Source organism: Asparagus officinalis, chromosome 7, assembly GCF_001876935.1.
Source record: "Asparagus officinalis chromosome 7, Aspof.V1, whole genome shotgun sequence".
NCBI classification, from domain to species: domain Eukaryota; kingdom Viridiplantae; phylum Streptophyta; class Magnoliopsida; order Asparagales; family Asparagaceae; genus Asparagus; species Asparagus officinalis.
The window spans coordinates 123730748-123754033 of record NC_033800.1 but is presented as its reverse complement, the minus strand read 5'-3'; the positions used below and the strand labels follow the sequence as shown (position 1 = coordinate 123754033).

At 36.5% G+C, this 23286-nt stretch overlaps 1 protein-coding gene across 3 annotated transcripts; it reads right to left on the bottom strand.

Annotated features, from left to right (window-relative positions):
* Positions 933–22866, bottom strand: LOC109848983 (homeobox protein HOX1A-like). Of its 3 annotated transcripts, none has more exons than XM_020418736.1 (11): positions 22641–22865; positions 19796–21062; positions 16160–16325; positions 15901–16024; positions 15690–15802; positions 15079–15549; positions 12129–12509; positions 7335–7424; positions 7089–7259; positions 1769–1858; positions 933–1447 (listed from the first exon to the last, which is right to left on the bottom strand). In XM_020418736.1, exons 2-11 carry the CDS (start codon positions 20896–20898, stop codon positions 1145–1147), a joined length of 3012 nt encoding a protein of 1003 aa, XP_020274325.1. In that variant the 5' UTR covers positions 20899–21062; positions 22641–22865; the 3' UTR covers positions 933–1144. The 3 variants fall into 3 exon arrangements, with proteins under 3 accessions (XP_020274325.1, XP_020274326.1, XP_020274328.1); XM_020418737.1 differs by having other exon boundaries at positions 12129–12281; XM_020418739.1 differs by lacking the exons at positions 7089–7259; positions 7335–7424 and having other exon boundaries at positions 22641–22866.

The following is a 23286-nucleotide window of genomic DNA, read 5'->3' as shown; positions in this document are numbered from 1 at the left end:
TGGTGCAGCCTCAACGGTAGCGTTAGCTATGCGTGGCTTCGTCCGGGATAGCGGGATAGCTAGTAATAGACTAGTGATAGGATTCTATTAGACTAAATATTAGAAAAGTCCCTTTAAGGAACCCTCGAAATATTACGACCCCTCCCCTCCCAACCCCCCAAGCCCTCCTCATGATAGGATTCTATTAGACTAAATATTAGAAAAGTCCCTTTAAGGAACCCTCGAAATATTACGACCCCTCCCCTCCCAACCCCCCAAGCCCTCCTCTCCAAAAAGAAAACGGTAAGGGTTATAAGAAAAAATCTCTTTCAATATCCACCGCCTGCATGATTTTACTCATCCATGTGAAAAATCGCCATAGATGCTCCAAGGTTTTTTTTTTTTTTATCAGCTCTAAAAGTTAGAGGGGGTTTTCTGATAATTTTTAACATAAGGGAGCTTTCTGATATTTTGAAAATTATGGAGGGTTATCTAATAATCATCTAAACGGGAAGGGTTTCCTGATATTTAGCCTTTCCATTATTGCACTTATGTGGAGTCGAGTACCTAGTGAGGAATTGAGTACTTAATTTTTTATCGTGACAATACAGCAATAAGAGCTTAAAAGGTGGGCGGAGGCTTGTTTGACGCTTGTTTGTGAATGCACAACGTGGGACAAATGCAGATGTTACAGCGAAGCGTCAACCATTAAAATTCTCAACAAGCGTAACTCTGTATTAACAATACGACCGTTAAATTCTGCATTAATAATACGACGACCATCAGCACGGCAGCGTTGGGCTTGTATACAACTGTTTTCACTACAGAAAACCAAATGTATGAACAAATCCCTGGTCCTCATGCAGTTCAATTTTCGTGAACGAAGCAACACAAGTGAGAATATTCCACGTTCAAATGCAAATCCATTGCTGCATCATGTACCAACTTCCAGGGAAACCATGAACAAGGAAATATGCATCTTATAATACTAAGTAGTTGGCCCAAAGCAACAGTTCTCTGTATCAAGATTCACATGGGTTTTCTAAGCGTTTTAAGAATGCTCAAAATGATGCATCAAAATGCTCCTCATTGGTGAAAAAAAAAAGAAAAAACCCACCATCCTTGACTCTAGAAAGATTTCATCATCAAACCACTCAATGGCTGCCTATCTGCGTTTTTTCATCTTCCTCAGTTCACGAGCTACAGCCTTCTCCCGCTCTTTATCTACTTTGCTCATGCTGCATTGCTCATCTCCAACATTTAGTTGTTCATCAGATATTGGGTTTTTTCTCTTAATTCCTTCGGTAGCATACATCGGACTGATACTGCCACCACTATAATTAAGATTAATGCCTCTTATATTTTCATTGGTGGCAGAATTATCTTTATTTGGTGAGGGGAGTCCATTAAGTGGTGCTTCGTTAGTAGAAAGACAAATGCTATGTGAACCCATAAACCATCCATGCTCCTGTAAAGTGTTGAACGCAGGAAGTTAGTGGTGATATTTTTAGCAGTAAAAAGCCAATATGAAATGTTAAAGGGTAAATTGCAGATAGACCCCTGTACAGATAGACCCCTGAGTGAAAATTTTTTGACTCTTTTACACTCAGGAGGTCTATTTGTCAAAAAACAATTCTCTTTCTCTGAGGGTAAAACAATTAAAAAGAAAAAGAAAAAGCTCAGTCAGGGGTCTATCTGACTAACTGCAACAAAAGAACTACAGGTGTATGTACGCAATTGGGCGATAGCACTGGGGGCCTATCCACAATTAGCCCATGTTGAATCATACCTGTTGGTATGTGAGACCAAGTACTTGTGATAGACTTTCTTTATTCTGCCATGTAAGGTATTGATTTTCTTGAAAACTTTCGTGAAGCCCCTGCGATAGGAGAAAGTAATTTGTAAATATCAAATATATTCATCGAAGGCAAGCAATAACTAGAATCAAACTTGGGTTGTGAGCCACATGCCAGCCATCAATGAAATGAAAGCTCAAACAATCAATTGCAAAAGCAGAGATATCACTGATAGTACAAGCAACATCTACCTTAATGCCTTCAGATAGTCTACAAGTAGATATACATGTCATAATATGAGTAAAGCCAGATAGTAAGTCCGAGTCTTCTCCTATCTAATCTGGAAACTCCCCACCTTGATCTGATATCATGAGTTTGCAAGTAGACCTCCTCATACACTAGATTTCTTTGGAAATCCCTTCTCTTGGTCATAATTTGTTGGACAAAGAATTTGAAAGCTGATAAGGGACAGATGTGGACACTGACACGACATGGGTTTGGAAACGGGATAAGGAAAATCTTCAAACTGTAGGGTGTGGCGACACAAACATGATATTCAATATACATGAAATATGTGAATGCTTTGTACTAAGCACAAACTTGGTACTTAATAGTGATGTGACTGATTCTCATTCACTTCTTAAAAGGAGGGCCAGGTGCACATGAGTTGCATAATTAAGGGGTAGTTATTTTCAAGTGGGGACCCTTCGAATGAGTGGATGAGAATGAGTCACCTAACTACCGATCACCAAGTTTGTGTGCTTCGTACCAAGTAAATCCATCTCTCTCTCTCTGTCTCTCTCTCTCTCTATATATATATATATACACACACACACACGGGAATGATAGATATGAGGTGGAGGCTCATTTTGCTGAGCTACCAAGAAAGAGTGGTAACATCCACTCCTTTTGATGTGACTAGCAAGATAGGTCTCACCAAATGATTATATATAGAGAGAGGAAACTAGCTATCAGCTGACAGCCCATTTTACAAAATAGGCAGTCAATCCACCGCAATGTGAACCTCACACCGATGTGATTAGCAGGGATTTCACATGGCATAGGATTGCCAGCCCATTTTGCAAAATAGGCTGTCAGCTATATATATGTACGAATACTAGCATTATTGCACGTGCAAATGCATTTGAGATATATATACATACACACACACATATTCATGCTTTCAGGAATCCAAACTATTATTTTTGAAAATAAAAACATATAACTATTACACTTATGTTTTTTTTTAACCTGCCATACATGTTTATGACTTAGCCCTCTAATTTTATACAAAAGTTAGATCCTTAAGAAACTATCTAAACTTCATACAAGTCAATAATTTATATCATTTTCACTTATAGTCCTTGGTGTATAAATTAAGATAAATACATATCTCAAGTATCAATATATAATATACATAAAGTGCATATCAACAGTAGGATATAATCCAAGAATGATTGTGTTAAACTAAAACATGTTTTATATAACTCAAGAAGCAATGGAATATGTATGTTCACATCCAAGGGGTGTCCAAGGAAGCATTGGTGTCTGCTACGAGTATGGCTTCATGATAGATGTACCCATAATGCATAGTTTCCAGAACATGGGAAAGGTATGACTAGGCACTATCCAACAGTAGAGGCTGAAAGCTAAGATATTTACCTCATGGAATACTAGCATTATTACACGTGCAAATGCATGTGCAACACATTAAAATTTAATTACCTTAATATTTTAATAAAAAGAACCACTTTAATACACTAAAGTTTCAATTTTTTTAAAGACCTTTTTCCGGTATTTGTTCATTTGATGTAGAATCATTTTATATTACATTATTCAAAATTAGCTATGACATATATTTCAATTTCAGTGATGACCTAATTTAATTTCAAAAAAGAAATTAAGGTGAATCTCAATTTGATGGATAATTTTCAATAAAATCTCAAATAACATTTTAGATATTTTCATATTTTATCTTCAATTTGTTATATGTGATTATTTTCAGCTAGGTGTATAGATATATTTTAACTTTTGATGATATTTATACCAGAACACAAATCAAAATTTTAATTGTTGTATTTATATTTATTTATATTTAATGATCTTTTTTAAAAAGAACTCATTGTTTCATATTTATCTCTTGTAACATTCAATGTGAGAGATATTTAATTAGTGAGTTGTAGTTAGGGGAGCAAACGGTTCGGACACAGCTCGGATATGATATTTATCACATCCATATCCACTTATCAATTTCGTATACAAATATGAATAGGTGTCAATAATGAAAACTCATCCAAACCCGCTAAAATCGGATATAGATACGGATATAAATGCGTATATACGGGGATATGCATGGGTATATAAAATGGATATTAGAAAATCATTTAACATTAAAAAAATACAGCTCATATAATATTAAAACAATATAGTTCATACGACAAAAGAGAGTTACTTGATGTGTTCGCTATATCTGAAAAGCTAAGGTTAAATCTCTTGATCATCAAAATTAACCTCAAATCCATCAATCCACGGATTAAGACGATTATAACTCAATGCCCAACATATGTTTGGATATTTCGAATAGGAATACAGATATTCATTACATATCTTGTATTCGTAACTATATTATATCTTTTATAGATACCATACTTGTATCCTAATGGATACGGTACAGATATTTTGTGCACCCTTAGTTGTCGTTATATACTCTTGTTATGATTAGGAATGTTCTAGAAAAAGGAAAGAGAAATGAAAGGAAAGGGGAAAATGTGTATAATATGACATTACAAATTACCCCTCCCAAATACAATTGGAATTGAGGACATGTCCTCCATTCCTCCAACTTTTTCTACCCCCACTAATTCCTTTATACAATAGTACTAGAAATGTGTAAATGCACGCGAAATGAAACCATGTTTTTGTTGCATGTTTTTATTTTTTAAGGGTTTTTTATATTAGTCCCTTAAATCTATCATAGTTTGAAATTAGCCTCTCAAGTAAACAAAGTTACTATTAGATTTCTCAATAGTGAAAGTTATTATAAAATTAGTCTACAAAATCATTAATCTATTTGCAAAATTTGAAATTAATCCTCAAATCATTGAAATTGCTATTAGGACTCCCTCTCATCACTTGTTTCAAATTAATCCATCTAGTTACTACGGAAACTCTTAGTTGAAATAACTTAGAAATTAAGGATCTAGAAGCAATTTCAATGATTTGAGGGAGTAATTTGAATATATGAAATATTTAAAGGATTAATGTCAGAAAACCCTTTTTAAAATATGGTAAATAATTTCATATTGTATAGAGTGCGCATGTGTTAGTAAAAACCTTTTTTGTTCTCTCTCACTCTTTGTAAAATAACAACTTTCCCCTGTAGTTACAATTTAAAAAAAGGGGCATGTCCACCAATCATTCAAAATTGTGTTCTTTGCCTTTTAATATAGTAGTATAGCTATGGGCATCAGAAACATGACTTTTAAAAACAAGGTTGTAACATATTGCAATTAAATTGAACATTAGAATTATTAAAAGCATAACCATTATTATCTTTTATCAAATTTCTTAACTAAGTAATAATGCCCCTAGTCAAGTGCATTCAACTCATAGGTCTGGGTTCTACCTAGCGGACTCTATGATATGGGTTCTACCTAGCAGATTCTATGATATTCCCCTTTCTTGCTCATAATTACTTGGATTAAGAATTTCCTGCCAAATACTGGAAGATCTAAGTCGGGTACATGGTCGGGGGAAAGGGTCAATCCTTCAAAGAGATCTTTTTTCCACTCCAGTCATGCTCCAGAAAAGAACCAAATTAGAAAGGAGATGATGATGATGAAGATGATGACAAATTACAACGTGTATCTATATATATATATATATATATATATATATATGTCTGGTGCTGGATGTGCCTTTATGGGAGCAGTTTCTTGAAAATGTGAAACCTGTGGAAGATCAATCACTGATTCTCTTCCTGCATCAACCTCACTAGACATGCCTACAACATTTTCAGAATTTTCATAGCTCTTCACAGTTCGAGCATTTCCTTTTGTTGGTACGTCATGCTCTTTTCGGTTGGCATATTCCTCTCCTATATATGGCATATTCATATCAACTAATTTATACCAGTCTTCATCACCACCTGAATCTGAACATGAAATTCCATATGCTTCCTACAATATAAAAGATTATGTATATACACACGCGCACACATATATACGTATGTGTGTTCGTGTTGTGGAGGAAAAAATGTTAGACACATAGAGTTGATATAACAAACTTGAAACTGAAGGAGTTGGTCTGAGAAACATGAAATGAGAAGACAATGAATATGCAGGCATTCATTTATGATAGGTAAGGTTTGCACATTTAGCTCTCCTAAGGAAAAAGTGGCAACATGAATAATGAATAATGAATAATAAGAGAAAAAACAAATAACGCAATTCACAATTAATTGCATGGTAGACGCTCTTGGGCTATAGCTAGTGTGCATAGGCAAACTTCTACTATAATACTAGAGAGGAGTTACAAGAAGATTGCTGTGCTTTTATCTCAAATGGTTAAAACAAAAGTTAGGCATGCTGCAATAAACAGACCAAATAAAACTCATATTATCCAAAAGTTATTTTCCATTTATACATGTATAACATGTCATCCTGAAAAGTATGCTACAAAGAGTCAAAACAGATACATAACTTTTTCAGTAGTTCCTTTAAAGTATGACAACAAAATGAAAGTGGACTTGCAATGAAAGCCAATCAAAGTCATGTCAATAAACCACTTTTTATAGCAGCGGATAAGTGAAATACTCAGGTCATCATTCAAACATCAACTAATCAGACAAAACATGGAAGAAAATTCAATTCTTGATCAATATGTTAAACTAATTTCCCAAAGCTGCCTTTGAGAATACAAACTACACAAAAGTATAGAAAAGCTTAACGAACATTATCCTGATTAAGATAACCTTCTATGAAACACAACTTCCCTTTAATAAAATACATGAAATCAATCCAAAAAAAATTATTCTCTCTATGAAGCAGTGCATATAAATGTTAGTAGCATGGCTGACTATGTATCTGGTTAAATCAGGAAAATGACATTTAAAACCTGGAGGAAGCTACTTAATTTCCAAACTAACATGCTACTGCTGAGTGCCTCGACATCATACATGTCCAACAAAAAGATTGAAATAATTATTTACAAAAATGGAACTTTTTTTGTTATGACATTTAAGTTAGTTTCATGATTAAATTGATAATTATAATAAGTTGGCCAGTAAGATTCTTCGACCTGAACATAACATACCAGTAATTGACGAGCTACAGCCTCCTGTCCGTCTTTACCTACTTCATTAATGCATTTAGTATTCTCGTTGGTAGCAGCAATATCGTTACTTGCTGAGGGGACTTCATTAGGAGAAGCTTCCTTGGTAGGCGCACAAAAGCTATGTCGTGAATTTATAAACCATCTCTGCACCTGTAAGTATAGAAACACAGGAAATGGCAATGTTTATTTATCTGTAAAAGGTGAAAATAAAATATTAAATTATACCTGTTGGTAAGTGAGACCAAGTTCTTTTGCTAGGCTTTCTTTTTCTGCCCTTGTAGGGTATTGGTTTTTTTGAAAAATTTCACAAAGTTTCTGCAATAGAAGTTAGTAATTTGTAAGTATCAAATATGGCCATCAAAAGTAAGGATGAACCAGATCAAAACTTGATTATCATGTCACACACCAAAGCCATCACAGAATCGCAAGTTCAAAGAATCGAATTGCAGAAGCATAGATGTTCCTAAAAATAGAAGAGATATCTATTTGTCTCATGAAATATAGGCATCAGAAACTCCACTTTTTAACACAATACTGTAATAAATTGCATGTAAATTGGATATTATAATTTGAGGAAAATTGCCTCAACCCCCTTGTTTAGAGGTCTCAATAATCACTCTTCCCCTTTAGCCCATGTGCATTTTAAACTCCCCAAAGTGCCCATATCTTCTACCTCTTCATTATCTTTTTTATTTTTTCTCTCTCATATGAACCCATAAACCCCTTTCACAATAAATCGATGTCTCCTGCCGCCTCTCTTCGCGTCCATGGTGGGACAACATGAATCCATGAACCCCTTTGCCTCAACCTTCAGTTTATTATGCCCTTAATTATTAAATTGTTACCTTCAGTTCTAAAACTTTTACCTTTAGTTCAAAACGTGTGTTACGTTTAGCTTTAGTTGATATTTTTAGGCTTACATATAAGATAGAAAACAATCACAATCAAGAAGAAGGAACACCGAGATTTATGTAGTTCGGTCGACTAACTTTGACCTACATCCACGGGGCAACAATACGAGAAATCAACTATTTACTAAGGAGAACTACAAGAGGAACTACTCAACTCTCGTCCCTCAATCTTTCAACCTCACATACATAATCAACTCTCATATTATCTCCAAAACCCACTCTTTACAATCTATTGGACGAACAAAGACTGCAAAACCCTCTCCTAATATTTTAATATTTTGCACGAATAAAAACTACAAAACCCTCGCCTCTTGTACAATATTCTTGAATTAGACTACGCCCTCTGCTAACCTTAAATTACAAGAATATTGGCTCCCTCTCCTCTCCTTTTTTCCTCCAATAATAGCAAAATATATATAGGAAAACCAAAACCCAACCCCTAGCCAAACTTCCTAATTAGAATAGGATACAAACTTCTAATCATGATGAGACTCAATTTCTTAATCATGATAGATCTCTAATCCTATCTAATTCTCATAAAGTTATGCAAAGAATTAAAGACACAATCCTAATAATCTTCACCTTGGATTTGATTCCCAAGCCACCTAGAAGATCTACCATTACCATATTGAAACCTTGCATCTCCTATTACCGTCTTCTGCTTCTTTTGTACTTCAATCAAAATCATTTGCACTCCTAATTGGAACACATACTCCAACCTGGATGCCCCCCATGACCCTCACTTTCATCTACCTCGTTGTGGTGCTTCCACCTCATTTGTACGCATCAAGAGATCTTCGTCACCTCTAACATTAGAATCAAATCAACCATGCTTGTCCTCCAAACTTCAGGCTGACAATAGCCTCTCCTTGATTGTTGTCTTTCTGCTCCACCTGCATCGCTCGTCTCAAACTATATCGGTGCACCTTTCCTACTCCACACTACGAGTCGTCGGATGCTTTCATCTCCTCCATTATTTGGCTTGGACAGAATATGAACACTCATTCTCCTACACCTCTACAAGTCTAATGTCACCATCCCCATCAGCATGTGTGTCACTCGACAGTGCCCACTTGCATTATCCTCATTGAGGCTACACACCAACCAACTTCTGCTCTTGCAATGATCCTGAATGATTGCATGCTAACAACTCTACTACTAGAACCATGTCTAGTTCTCTATACCAGTCTCACCCGTGATTCACATTATCTGTCATCAGATTTGTCTCGTCACCACCATTAGAACTTTCCTCCAAGGTTTTAAATGTCAGTCGACATGTCCAACGTGTCGGTCGACATGTCGGTTTGAGGGCTTGAGCGACACGACATGGACGTTCTCAACTCGTATGTTGGTTTTCAGGGCCAAATCAAAAATATCGGGACCATATCAGGCATATCGGCTGATTTTTTAGCCTTGAAAAATCGGATGATATTGACTTTTTTTAGATCTGTTTTTTGTTATCGGGTTTGGTTTAGTGATAAAAACCCAAACCTATTTGACCCATTCTCATGTTTAAGGGTTTCTTATGAACCTGATAGAAAGAAAAGAGAAAATTTAGGGCTACAGCGAACTTGAAAACCGATCACTCCTTTCGTGGACGACACCCTTCCTCACCTCCATCTTGGACTTCCGTCATCCATCTCTTGTTACGCCCCGAAATCTGAACCCCAACCGAACCCGAGGACAGCAGGGTATCCCGTCGCCGGGATAAAAGGAAGAGGGTGGTCGGTGACTCATCCGAAGGATCCTGAGCAGACGAAGAAGAAGAGCCCCGGCACTGCCTCCTTGTGAGGTCTCGTCGTCGGTACTGCCTCCCTACGACGTCGGAATCCACCCATCACCGACGCTGCCTCTAGAATTTATAAAGTATGTTTATATTGAATTTAAGAATGCTTAGATTACATTTAGGACATGATATTATACATATGCGCACTATCCGATATGGCAATCAGATATTTAGTCCATGTCTCCCGATATATCCCCGACTTTCGCTATCCGATATGGATTTCTATCGTCCGACATGAACCCGAATGCGACATTTAAAACCTTGCTTTCCTCTATCTTCTGGCTAATTTGAGCATAATCTGAAAAATTAAACTCTTCCATCGTGTTTACAGCACTCCAAAATCTAGAAATCAACTCCAGGATCGTCGTGTTCCGCCTTCGATTCGCTGATCTACACAATAATCAACCTTAGCCGTTGATCTGAATTTAAAAATAAATCCATACACCAAACTCTAATTTCAGCCATACATCGAATCCTCACATGAATCCTATTCCCACTTGGATTCATGTTCACGTGACCATCCTAAAAATTCCTTCACGTAGACCCACCTAACTCAAGTCCCCTCACGTGCCTTGTCTCATGTGTTTCTGCAATCAAAACTAGTGCACGCCATCTCACTGAGAAAAACCACCGACAAACACCACCGATCTAACAAATTCTGTCGCTGTTCTTGCAACTTGCCACTGCTGACGCGCTACCAGCTAGCCACCATCTCATTGCTGCTCCAGCACCGTTCGACGGATTTCCTCACTGGCCACGCCTATGTCGACAACGCTTATGCCTGCCATCCTTGACCACCAGCTCGTCACCTCCGACCTATCTTCGGACGTCTCCGCTGAACCTCCGCCACTAAAGATATTTTTCTTTTTTTTTCTTTTTTTTCTTCATCTTGATTCTTTTAACGCCAATCTTCGACCTCTATCTTGTAAACTAACTCCCAATTCATCATCATCGTTCTGATACCACTTGTTGAAAAATTTTAGTCTCCCCACGTACTCCGCAACTTGAAAGCCAACCCACAATCAATTAGATAGAAAACGACCACAATTAAGAAGAAAAAACACCAAGATTTACGTGGTTTGGTTGACCAACTTCGACTTACATCCACAGAGCAACAATACGAAAAATTCACTATGTATCAGGGAGAACTACAAGAGGAACCAATCACTCTCGTCTCTCAATCTCACTTACATAATCAACTCTCGTATTCTCTCCAAAACTCACTTCTTACAATCTTTTGAATGGACAAAGACTGTGAAACCCTCTCCTAATATTGTAATATTTTACACGGATAAAGACCACGAAATCCTCGCCTCTTGCACAATATTCTTGAATCAGGCTACGCCCTTTGATAACCCTATATTACAAGAATATTGGCTCTCTCCTCTCCTTTTTTCCTCCAATAATAGAAGAATATATATAGGAAAATCAAAACTCTATCCCTAACCAAACTTCCTAATTAGAATAGGATACAAACTACTAATTATGATAAGACACAATCTCCTAATCATAATAGATCTCTGACTCTATCTAATTCTCATGAAGTTATACAAAGAATCAAAGGAACAATCCTAACACTCAACCCATGAGCCAACATTACATTACTTTTATTTAGTTTTACTTATATTTTTAGTTTTACTTGTATGTTTGTTACTTTTTTCCCTTATATAACAAGTATTACCTTTCGTTTGAAAATTGTTACCTTTAGGTTTAATTGATATCTTTATGCTTAAAACTCATGAACCCATGAACCCATCCACACCCCACCACTGTCATGTTGCCTCCCACTACAGTGGGGGCAGCGGTGCGATCTAAAGGGAGGTCGAGGCATAGGGGTTCATGAGTTCATGCTTCCCCACCACAAATCCAACAGGAGGTGGAGGTGATGAGTGGTGCAAGAGACAATGATTTATAGTGAGAGGTTTTCATGAGTTCATGGATTAATGAAAGAAAAAAAAAGTGAAGAGAGAGAAGACATAGGTATTGGGAAATCTTAAAAATGCAGTACGATGAGGTATGGGTTCTACCTAGTAGATAGTAGGTATTGGGAAATCTTAAAAATGCAGTACGATGAGGTATGGGTTCTACCTAGTAGATAGTAGGATACTATGATATCACCCTTTCTTGCTCATATTTACCTTGGTTAAAAATTTTGCACAAAGTAATGGAGGATCTAAGTCATGTACGGGGTCGCAAAAAATGGGTCAATTGCTGGTAGAGATTTTCCCACTCAAATCATTCTCCAAAGAAGACCCAACTTTAACAGGACATCATGAAGATGATGAAAAACATAATGAACATACATTTATGCTCAAATCATACCTTTCTAGCTGCTTCACTAAAGCTTTTAGATGTAGATACAGAAAACTCGATAGAACCAGGCTCCGAACAACCATGGTGCTCTACATGCTCCATAGCACTTGCGTCCAGTGCAGGATATGTTTTGCTGGGAGTAGTTTCATGAACATGTGAAACCTGTGGAAGATTTATAAGTGATTTTCTTACCATGTCAACCTCAGTAGGCATGCCTACAACATTTTTCGAATTTTTGTAGCTCTTAACAGTTCTAGTATTTGCGTTTGATGGTCCATAAGGCTCCTTCCTATTTGCATATTTCTTTCTTCTGTTTGGCATATTTATATCAGCTGATTCAGACCAGTTTTCATCTTCACTTGAATCTGAAGGAGATGTTTCATATGTTTCCTACAATACAAATGAAATTATTTATTTTTATGTGTTGTCTATGGAGAAAACAAAATTTATATACACAGTGCTGTTATAACATGAACATGGGAAGTCCATACAAATATAGGTGTTCAGTTATGAAAAAAACAACCCAAATGATAGGTTTATAGAGAATTCCCCAGGAGGAAGTGATAACATGAGAAATAAATAAATAAATAAAGCAATATGCAATTAACTGCACTGTATAGATGCCCTAGGGCTATCTAGTTACATGCATAAGTACTAGAATAACAGAGAGGAGTCACAAGAAGATTGCTGTTTTTTTATCTCCTCGAATTAAAACAAACGTTAGTCATGCTACAATGAACAAACCTCATATTACCCAAAAAATTTCTTTCGTTCTGACGTTTCTAGCATAACATTCTGAAAAGTATGTACGAAAGAGACCAAATTGGTGCATAAATTTTTCTTTTGAGGGTGGCAGAATTAAACCACAAGCACTGCAGTGAAAGCCTATCAAAGTCATTTCTACAAAGAGTGACTCCCCTTTTAGAGCAGTGGGTAAGTGAAAGAATAATTCAGATAATCATTCAAACATCATCTAATCAGCCAAATTATGAAAAAACAATCAGTTCTTGATCTTTATGTTAAAACAATTTCCCAAAACTGCCTTCAAGAATCTAAACTACTCAAAAGTAATAAAGAAGTTTAATGAACATTATCCTGACTAATTTAGATCTCTACCTTCTCGAAAACACAACTTCACCTTTTAAAAAACATATGAAGTTAATAACAAAACCTCTCTCTGGAGCTTGGCACGTAAATGCTAATAGCATGGTCGACTATATGTATCTGGTAAGATCGTAGAATCAGGAAAACGAAAATAAAAAACCTGGAGGAAGCTACTTATTTGTTTAAACTAATGGACTGCTGACAGTGAGCGTCAACATGATACTTCTCCAACAAAAAGTTCATGTAACTGCTCATAAAATGGAACTTTTTTGTTAAGACATTTAACTCGGTTTCATGATATGTTGATCACTATGATAAGTTGCCCAGCAAAAAGCTTTGAACTCAGTCAGATGTACCATCAATTGAGCATTTATGCAGCGAGCTACGAAGTAACTAGTAAAGAGATATGAGCTAGAACAGCTTAAGAAGGTAGACTAGCTCAGTGAAATGGGCATAAAAGATGAACAAAAGGAAAGAGTCGCTGAAATTTGAATTCTTGTGTGCAGCTGCAAGAAAACATCCATAACTGGAGCAATAAAGGTCAGTTCAGAGCAACAAAACTACTTACCGAAGCTAAAAATGAGACATACAACTCTACAGTTGACACACTTCTTTAAAAAAACTGTCAATATAAAGGGTCATAAATGATGCAGGTCAGATTCTACTTTAGCTTATCTTAAATTCCTACTTTATACATATGTGTGTGTGTGTGGGCGTGGGTGAGTAGAGAGAGAGAGAGAGAGAGAGAGAGAGAGACTCTTTGCTTAAGTTGAAATTGAACGATGAGAATACCAAGATGGTTGTCCATGTCTTTGATGTGAAATCAACACCCTAATCCTAATATCCTTATCTAGCTCGTCTCCTATATTTCTTAAATTTCCATATGAACAAATCCTAGCCTAATCCTAAATCTCCAACCAACTGCCACCCTCACCTGCTGCTGTCCCACCTCTTTGCTCCATCTAAAACCCTAAAGTCTTAGATGATCCACACAAATACCAAAACTGGATGGAAGAGTAATACATATTTATTATTATGATACACACGGACTAGGAGCGATTCTACCATTTTACATGGGACGAAGAAATATAAAGGTAGAAAGGGAGGTACAGGAGCTAGGGATTAGGATAGGGCTGGGTTTGGTCAATTTAATTTGGGAAATAAAGAGAGGAAACGAGAACTAGGAAAAATAGATAGAGTTAGGGTTTTGATTTCACGCCAAAGCGAGAACTTCACATGCATATCCATCTTTATAAAATTCTCAAATGTTATACATTGACTGAAAAAAAAAGTCATAAAATCATGTATGTAGAGTGTGTAAACATGTACATACACATACACACACATATATATACACATAGACATGCACATACACATACATATACACAGATATAGAGCTGAATGCATGAGAAAAATATAACTAGGACCTTGGACGAGGACTCAGGTTTGGACTGAAAGGAAGAAGAAGAGGGTCAGCAAGCATTAGTGGAAGTTGAAAAGGAAGGATTTGAAAGCTCAGATTTACAGGAAATATGATCTCTAAAGGGCAAGGATGTCAACTACAATTCATTTATGCAACACTAGATTGTCAAGCAAGGTTAATGCTTATCCTAAAAGTAATAACCTAACCAATGACACTTGTACTGTTTTCTTTTAAGGTTTGTCCAAGAATTAATTTGCATCAGAAAAGATGATGAAAAATCAAAATGAGCATCAGCAAGAATCTTACACTGATCTGTGAGCAATAGCAAACCTATATAGCATATCTAAATCAAAATGAGCATCAGCAAGAATCTTACACTGATCTGTGAGCAATAGCAAACCTATATAGCATATCTATGGAAGGAAAACTTACATCAGACAAATGTTTGAGTTCAAAATTTTCGAGATTCCTTTTTCCTGATGTTAGCAAATTCTCTTGGTCCAATCCTGGTTCCAGAACAGAAGGAATCTCAGAGTTACAAATGTCTACTGTGCATGTTCCTTCACCAGAGTTGGCAATAGGCTTCAAGTTCCGCACAGAGGGTGCAGAATCTTTCTTAGCACGTAAAGTTTTTCTAAGTTCAATACAGAACTTAGCAGAATCTGATTTAAAGTTTGATTCATCTGAACTTGATCCATATTTAGGAACACTTTTATCAACATTTGAATCATTAGGATCAAAATCATCATCGTCTGAATCATCCTCAGAGGAAGTAGAGCCCGATCGTTCAAAATCAACTTCTGAACCATCTGAGCCATAATCATAATCTTCTGAATCATTTGATGGCAAGTCATCACGTTTTTTATCTTCATTGGTCATGGCAACTACCTCAGGAAATACTTTCTGCACACATAAATAATGAAATCCTTTCAGCTAGAATTTCCTGGTCCCTATAAAGGATTGCAAGAAGAAGGACAAAACAAAGGATTCCACACCAAAAAAATCTGCGAGGACAAGGAAAGCAACTGTCACTTATTACTTACCTCCCATGTATCCTTAATAGATAAATTACTTCCTTGAAGCTCGTTTAATAATTTAATGCAGTCTATCTTGCAACAACAGGCTGGGCATAACCACCCTTCATCGCCTGGAGGAACTGGAAAAAGCAATCAGCATAATATCAAATACGTGAGAAGGGCTAACTTCTATCTGAAACATCAAAAGAACGTAAAATTTTAGAAGTTTTGACTTTACTATCTTCACTCAACAGAGGAGGATTTAAGCACTTTTGATGAAAGCCTCTGTCACAAAGTCCATCACAAAGAATGATATCATTATCAGGAGACAAGTCTTTTGAACCACATGTGGCGCAAAAAATCTGATATAAGGCAGATGGTTTGCATATTAGTTCATGGTTGAAGCGTCCCCAAAGAACTCTTAATAGAATAGTACTACAATAGAAAAAGAGTAGAAAAGTTTCGAACTATTTTAGTGAGGGTAAGGGTTTGCGCACATCTTCACTGTTAAGTTGCCCTTCAGAATCAAATAGAGATGCCTCGATCCTTCCTTCAGAAGACAAAGAATCAAGGTGCCGAAACAGTTCGCGTATTTTAAACTTACGACGCACAATTTCAGATTTGGCTCTTTCAAGCTCCTTCTCAGGTCTTAGTTTATCTGCACTGATAGGTTGGAAACAGAAATATAAATAAAAAGAAAGCAGCAGATGCCAGTAATAATATTCAAATAATTCTGCTTTCCAACTCAGGTACAGATGCAGAAGAAGAAAGTTCATTAACTACAACTTTTGAAGAGGACACGCCATGTAACCGGTAATAGAAACCTTAAATAGCAAGACGCAAGATGCAATTGTAATATGCATGAAGATGTTATTTTCATCATGCAAAAACAACATTTAACTGTGTGACATAGATAAAATTTTAACACAATACCAGTAAATATTAGCTCTATGAACAGTTTCTTTCTCCTGTAAATTATTACAATAGGAAAAAAAACAAACTATGAGTTGACTTTTTGTATTTACTCTTTAAACGCTCTCAGAACCCTTGCTAACTGTAATGGATGTGACTGTGTCAAAATTTTTAAGTGAAAAACAGAGATCACTAGATTTTATTAGATAATGTAATGTCCAGAACTACTTGTTATGGAACCATCATGATCAGATAGGTTGGTTGAACACTTTTACATAATGACTACATTGCGTGCGTACTTCTATTTGGAGCCATACCCATGTCATACTCGTGTCGTACCAGTGTACCCGACACTGAAACTTTAGTGGACACTTATTGGATATTTGCATACACTAATTCAAATGTACACTCAATTATTTATACATGTATTAATTTAGAACACTCGCCATATACTTCTTGCACGTATATGCTCACTTCACATGCAAATCTTGAAACTCATCAGACATGAGTTGGGTTCATTTCAGCATGTACCCAGTTCAAAACTATCATTATCAAGAGTCTTTTGAATATCAAGTTAAAAAATGAGCAATTTTCTAATTTTGTAGATAAGAAGCATAAAATATTATATGAATTTTATTTCCGACACATGAAATGAAATAATAATTTTGATCTCATGTAAATTATTATTATTATTATTATTATATTTACACATACGTGTAGCGGTGTCCCCGTGCCTAACTTTTACAAATTTTCCATGTCCAGTACCCGTACCCGCACCCGTATCTGTATCCATGTAACTTGGCATAATGTAAGGAAACACAACAGACCTGAACAAGTATCTTGAATTTAAAAGGTTTCGCAGATTCAAAACTTTCTAAGGTAACGTGTAACTTTCAATCAAAGACACCGACACTGTTACAGTGGCCCAAAATATAATAGATTCTTCGCGTGATTTAACACTGGGTAGTATAGATGAAACTGAACATAGGAACAAGTCACAGTTTCATATGCATCTTATTTCTCTATCACAGTAAAAGATATAAATGTTACATAATAAACTTGTTACAAATCCCTCCATTAGTCCTGCCGATTCTTCGCGTGATTTAACTCTGGGTAGTATAGATGAAACTGAAAATAGGAACAAGTCACAGTTTCATATGCATCTTATTTTTCTATCAGAGTAAAAGATATAAATGTTACATAATAAACTTGTTACAAATCCCTCCATTAGTCCAGCCATCAACTATGTTGAATATAGAAAGCCCCTGAATAATCACCACCACCCCACCCCAGCGTGCACGCACGAGCGCCCTCGCGCACGCACACACACCCACCAACCGCCTACAAACAAACCCAAAAAAAAATTCACATCAGGACAGGAGTAACTAAAGGACTGTGGATGTAGTGTACACTCTAAGGAAAAGACTTCTACTTTGACTCTCTTAGTGATGTCATCCTCTCAATGGTTAACATTATGCTTCCTATGACCATAGTAATCAAGCTCAAAATCTGCAGCTCTTCCTCGTGATATAGGCAATCATTAATTAGAACGTCTGTCTATCAATGCTTGAATGGGCACCCATGATCTTTCTGTGGAAAGATTCCCGCATGCATCCCCATGATCACTGCTGTCCACTCCTTCCTACAAGCAGGTTTATTATCTTCCCCAACATCCTGATTCCTGAAAATTCTATGATCAGAAGAGGTAGTTCTTGTGCAAATCTGGCTCCTATTATTTCACATGAAGGTTCAAATGTAACTTTTCAAAAGGTCCCCATACTGTCTTACAGCATGAACCCAAACCTAAGCTGTGTTACAATAAAAAGAAAACACCAAGACAGAATGCAAGAAACAAACACATCAGTGGATGAAATGTAATCAAAATTCACAATCCTACAGGATAGGAGGTAAATTAATGTTGATGTATCCTAGGATGTAGCAAAGGGACCCTAAAAGCTCCACACTTCAAGAATATGATGTGTAAACCAATCCAAAATGATCCTAAGCAATATGATTAACACGAACTATATGTAAAGTAAAGATTCAAACCACAGAATTATGAGACAATTTGGTTTGTTGTAAACTAACATAGAAATCATAGGTTGCCTTAGAATTCAAAATATTCAATTTGGTGTTCATGCAAGATGATAGTGAATACGGAGGAAGTTGGATGCTTAATACATCAATCTAAATACCAATTCAGCTATGGCCGTAGTGAAAGAAAGATAAAGTGCAAACCTTGCAACGCTGTTCTCTTGTTCAGATCTGATCTACAGCTTCTAGAGATTTGGGAGAAAATTATGGATGATTTTGTGTTTGAGAATTCTTAAGAAAGTGGATGTTTTTTAGGAACGACAGAGGGTTGCTTTGACGAATTCCCTAAAAAAACCATAACGGCTGACTTGAATTTTAAATGTCAGCTCCAGCCTCTGACAGCTAATTGACGGATGTTGGGTTCATGTCGGACAGCAAAATTCATGTCGGATAGTGAAAATCGGGGATATGTCCGACATCCGACAGTAAATGGCCATATCTGTGTCGCTCCAGCCTCTGATCCGACATGTCGGCCGACATTTAAAACCATGATAACAAGTCTGCTACAAATTTTTCAAAAGCTGTCTGTAACTATAGGGGTGGATTTTAGGGTTTTATTTCAAATAAGTATTTGATCTTGCAAAATACCCCCTACACCTGATTTTAAAAATTTTGGAAATCAGGGTTAGGGGTATTTTTTGGAATATAATGTCAACTATAGATTTTATTTTTTATATCAGAAATAGTTCAGTCTAACGGAAAAGGTCCTTTAAGGTTCAATTCTAATGAAGATGGGGCTGCAAAGGGATAAGCAGTAGATTCAGTTTGGTGATCCAGGTGCTAAAAGGACTTTAATGGAGCTCAAGAACAAAGAACAAAAACAATTTGAGATTTGATAAGATCATGCCTTACATCAATTTGATTTTACATCCAAAATTCCCATGTTCATAAGTATAATAGAAAAGATGGTTCTCTTCATCAAATTACCTAATGCCAATAAGTGACAGAAGAGCAGTTAGCAGGCCCAGAAGTACATAAATTGGGCTAGTTTATGGTAGTTTATGGCATACAACCCCTTCAGGTTAATGAAAACAATCAGCTAAATTAAGAAACCAAACGCATAAAACCACTACGATATTTTCCCCAAAAACAAAAAAATATTAAATGGTGCTCAAGGGGACTCAAACCTTTGGCCTTTCCACCCTTCGCCAGAATACGCATCAATCAGATTCTGCTCATAGTTCATTCGTGTCAACAAGTATCTTACTCGTTTCATGATCACAAAAAATTCATCTTTTGAAGCTTTCTTTACTTTATCTCCCTTCTTCCTTCTTCTTCTTCTTCTTCTTCTAAGTAGATTGAGTGGTTTAGGAACCAACTCATGCTGGTTCTCAGTTTTTGATATTGACTGAGTAATTCTGGCAGTGCCTAATGAAGTCCTCAAGGGATATCTTCTGCCTTTCACTTCAGAAGAATCTCTATTTTGCTCACATGGAGATTTGCTGGAACTCTTTGCTAAATCATTGTTCCTGTCTACCTTTCCCAATTTTGGCAAAACATGTTCGCCATGATCTGCTGGTTTGTTTATACTTTTAGATTCATTTTCTGTGGTTTCAGAATCCAGCTCATGACTCTGATGTCTGGGACTTCGTCTTAAAAAGCTTTTTTTCTCATTGCTTATACTTTCAAAACCAGCAAAATTGACCTTTTTAGATCCATTTTCCATGGTTCCATAGTTCAACTCATGAGTCTGGTTTCTGGGACTTTGTCTTAAAATTCTTCTCTTCTCATTGTTGATACTATGAACACCAGCAAACTCAACCTTTTTAGATCCATTTTCTGTGGTTCCGGAATTCAACTCACGAGTCTGATGTCTTGGACTCCGTCTTAATATACTTCTCTTCTCGTTGCTTATATTTTGAAAACCAACAAACCCAACCTCTTCAGATCCATTTTCTGTGGTTCCAGAGTTCTGCTCATGAGTCTGATGTCTGGGACTCTGTCTTAAATTACTTCTTTTCTCGTTGCTTACATTTTGAAGACCAGCAAACCCAACCTTTTTAGCTTCATTTTCTGTGGTTCCAGAATGTGGCACATGAGTCTGCTTTCTGGGACTTCGTCTTAAATTACTTGTTTTCTCATTGCTTATATTTTCAAAACCAGCAAATCCGACCTTTTTAGACCCATGTTCTGTGGTTCCGGCATTCAGCTCATGAGTCTGATGTCTGGGACTCCGTCTTAAAATACTTCTTTTCTCATTGCTGCTGCTGCTGGGGATTGGGGAAGCCATATCCACACACTCTAGGAATGTTTCTGAACTCCAACAATCCAATAAGACATACACGCACCAAGATGGTTTTAGTCATTGATCACAGAAAATTTAGAATTAAGCATGCAAGGCTTATTGCAGTTCGCCATTTTCAATCTATAAGAATATAATACTTGCATTGGTATCTGCAAGGAAAAAAAACACCACCAGATTCCTCGTCAGGGAAATGCACAACAAAAGAAAAAGCAAAACCTACAAGTTAGGATATGTATTAAGGACAGTTTTCTCATCAGAAACGGGAGGCATAAGCTGTATAATGTAATAATCTTAATCAAATTGCATATTTGTGCAATGAGATAACATTTATACTCTTAACAGGATCACAATAATTTAACAATGACCTGATAGGAAAAGAATATAACATGATCAAGGATTTATTGCTAGTTTATAGAGTTAATAACTAACATTAATTAGATAAAGTTAAGTGCTCATAAGATTCAATTCAAATCTCATTTTCTTTGCTGGAAATTGATAGCATAAATCTACAAGATTTGCGACTATATTCACAGCTCTTCCAAACGGTTGCACAGTTCAAGAAGTGAGATGGCTCAAGCAAACACAGAATCCTTGATTTATAAATATTTATACTAAAACCCAAACCATCGAGTTCTCCGTTTGGCGAGTCATTCTTATACATTACTACTTGATTACACATAATATCCTAAAAAAGACTTGTCGTTTTCTGTAAATAGAAATCTTCTTTTATGTGCATGTACAGGAATCTCTGACATACATCTTTTCTTACAAAATCAATAGAAAACAAGTTACATTGCCACAACCCAGTGGCATTCATATACATTATTTTTGTGCTAACATGGATCAAAACTATGTTTATGCATCATCAAACCAATGTACATTATAAACATAAACAATTAATTGCATCCCCTTGCACAAAGGGATACCACACAATTCTCAGGTAGCTGGTTGAGCTCCTTAAAATGAGAAAAAGATATACATCATTGCCTTTGGCAGTCTTAGGATCAATTTTTTGCCTGCCAGCATATTGAAATATGGGACTGAACCACCTCCCCAGATACTAAAGAGCAATTCCAACCTCTGCTTACACACAAGATGTTAGAAATGTATGAAGAAGATGGAGAGAAAAGAAGTAAACAGTGAGATTGAGGGAGATGTAAAGTATAGTCTTTTCCTCTTCGGAAATGAACGGGGATCCCCAAGCCGAAGCCCGAAATCAACCCCCAACCCCTATCGGGTAAGCCCCAGGTCCCACCTTCAAATCCCACACTCCAAGCTAGGCAGACGGGATCGAACCAGGTACCTGGGTATGTTGGCAGCATTACCACTGCGTCCCCAGACCGCGCTATCCGCGGTTGGTTTCTTTAGGACCTACCTCATGGTATGGTTTCTTTTCTTATTAGAATTTTCCTTTTGGACTACTTTCCATAGATATTCTGCAATGTGTATGCATAAAGGTGATCATCCTCTTTTCCGATGAGAAGTACATTTTTTTTTAAATGTTCGCTTATACTGAATCAAACTGAGTGATCATTACTAAAACAAATGAAAATAGAATTGGCCGCGGAGCACAAGACTCCCTGAAAGATTTGACTAGAACTCAAAACGAAACAGCAAGAAATTCAACATCGATTTCAGATTGGCATCAAAATTCCGGACCAAGAACCCAAGAAACCCTAGTACGAGATCTAAATTATTTGACTAGAAACGAAGAAGAGTATGCGTACTTGATGACTGCAGTACGACTCTCAGCAGATTCTTCAACGCCGACGTTCGGACGATCTTGATCCGAGAATCAAAAGGCAAGCTCATCAAATTCTCGCCATGATCTCGAATCTCGATCCAAGAATCCGAAGCTCGTCTTTCTCAGAGTCGAGCCAAGCTCATCTTCAATTTTAGGGCACGGACGAGAAGCACCGTTTACAACCAACTATTTTACTGTGCTGGAAAAAGAATTCAGTGGGGAAAACGCATATTATAGAACTTAATTTCTTTAATTTACTGAATATCAAAATTATTAATAAAAAATATGTTCCACGTAACTCGACTAGAAGGTCCGAATGACTTGGGCCGTGTTTGTTTTTTAAAAGGGAGGTTAGTATTTTAAAGGGTTAATTTTACAAAACTCCCTAGCTATGGGGTTATCACATAAAACTCTTTCAACTATTTGAACTCTAGAAAACTTCGAGTTATTGTAGATAATAATCTCTCAACTTTCAAAATATTATTTTTCTCCCTCAACTATCTCACTTAACCCCCTAAACTAATATAATTTAAATCTAAAAGAACAAATGATTTAGAATGACCATACCATCTCTTATAAGATATTAAATTTTTTTACCATATTCTTACTTTTTAACTTTTTTGGTTAAA

Excerpts from the sequence above, each read along its gene's own strand:
- LOC109848983 (XM_020418736.1), bottom strand. The coding sequence starts at position 20,898 with ATGGCTTCCCCAATCCCCAGCAGCAGCAGCAATGAGAAAAGAAGTATT. Across the intron at positions 16,025-16,159 it reads GGCAACTTAACAGTGAAGAT|ATTTTTTGCGCCACATGTGG; the intron begins GTGCGCAAACCC and ends GCCTTATATCAG. Across the intron at positions 15,550-15,689 it reads CTATTAAGGATACATGGGAG|AAAGTATTTCCTGAGGTAGT; the intron begins GTAAGTAATAAG and ends TTATGTGTGCAG.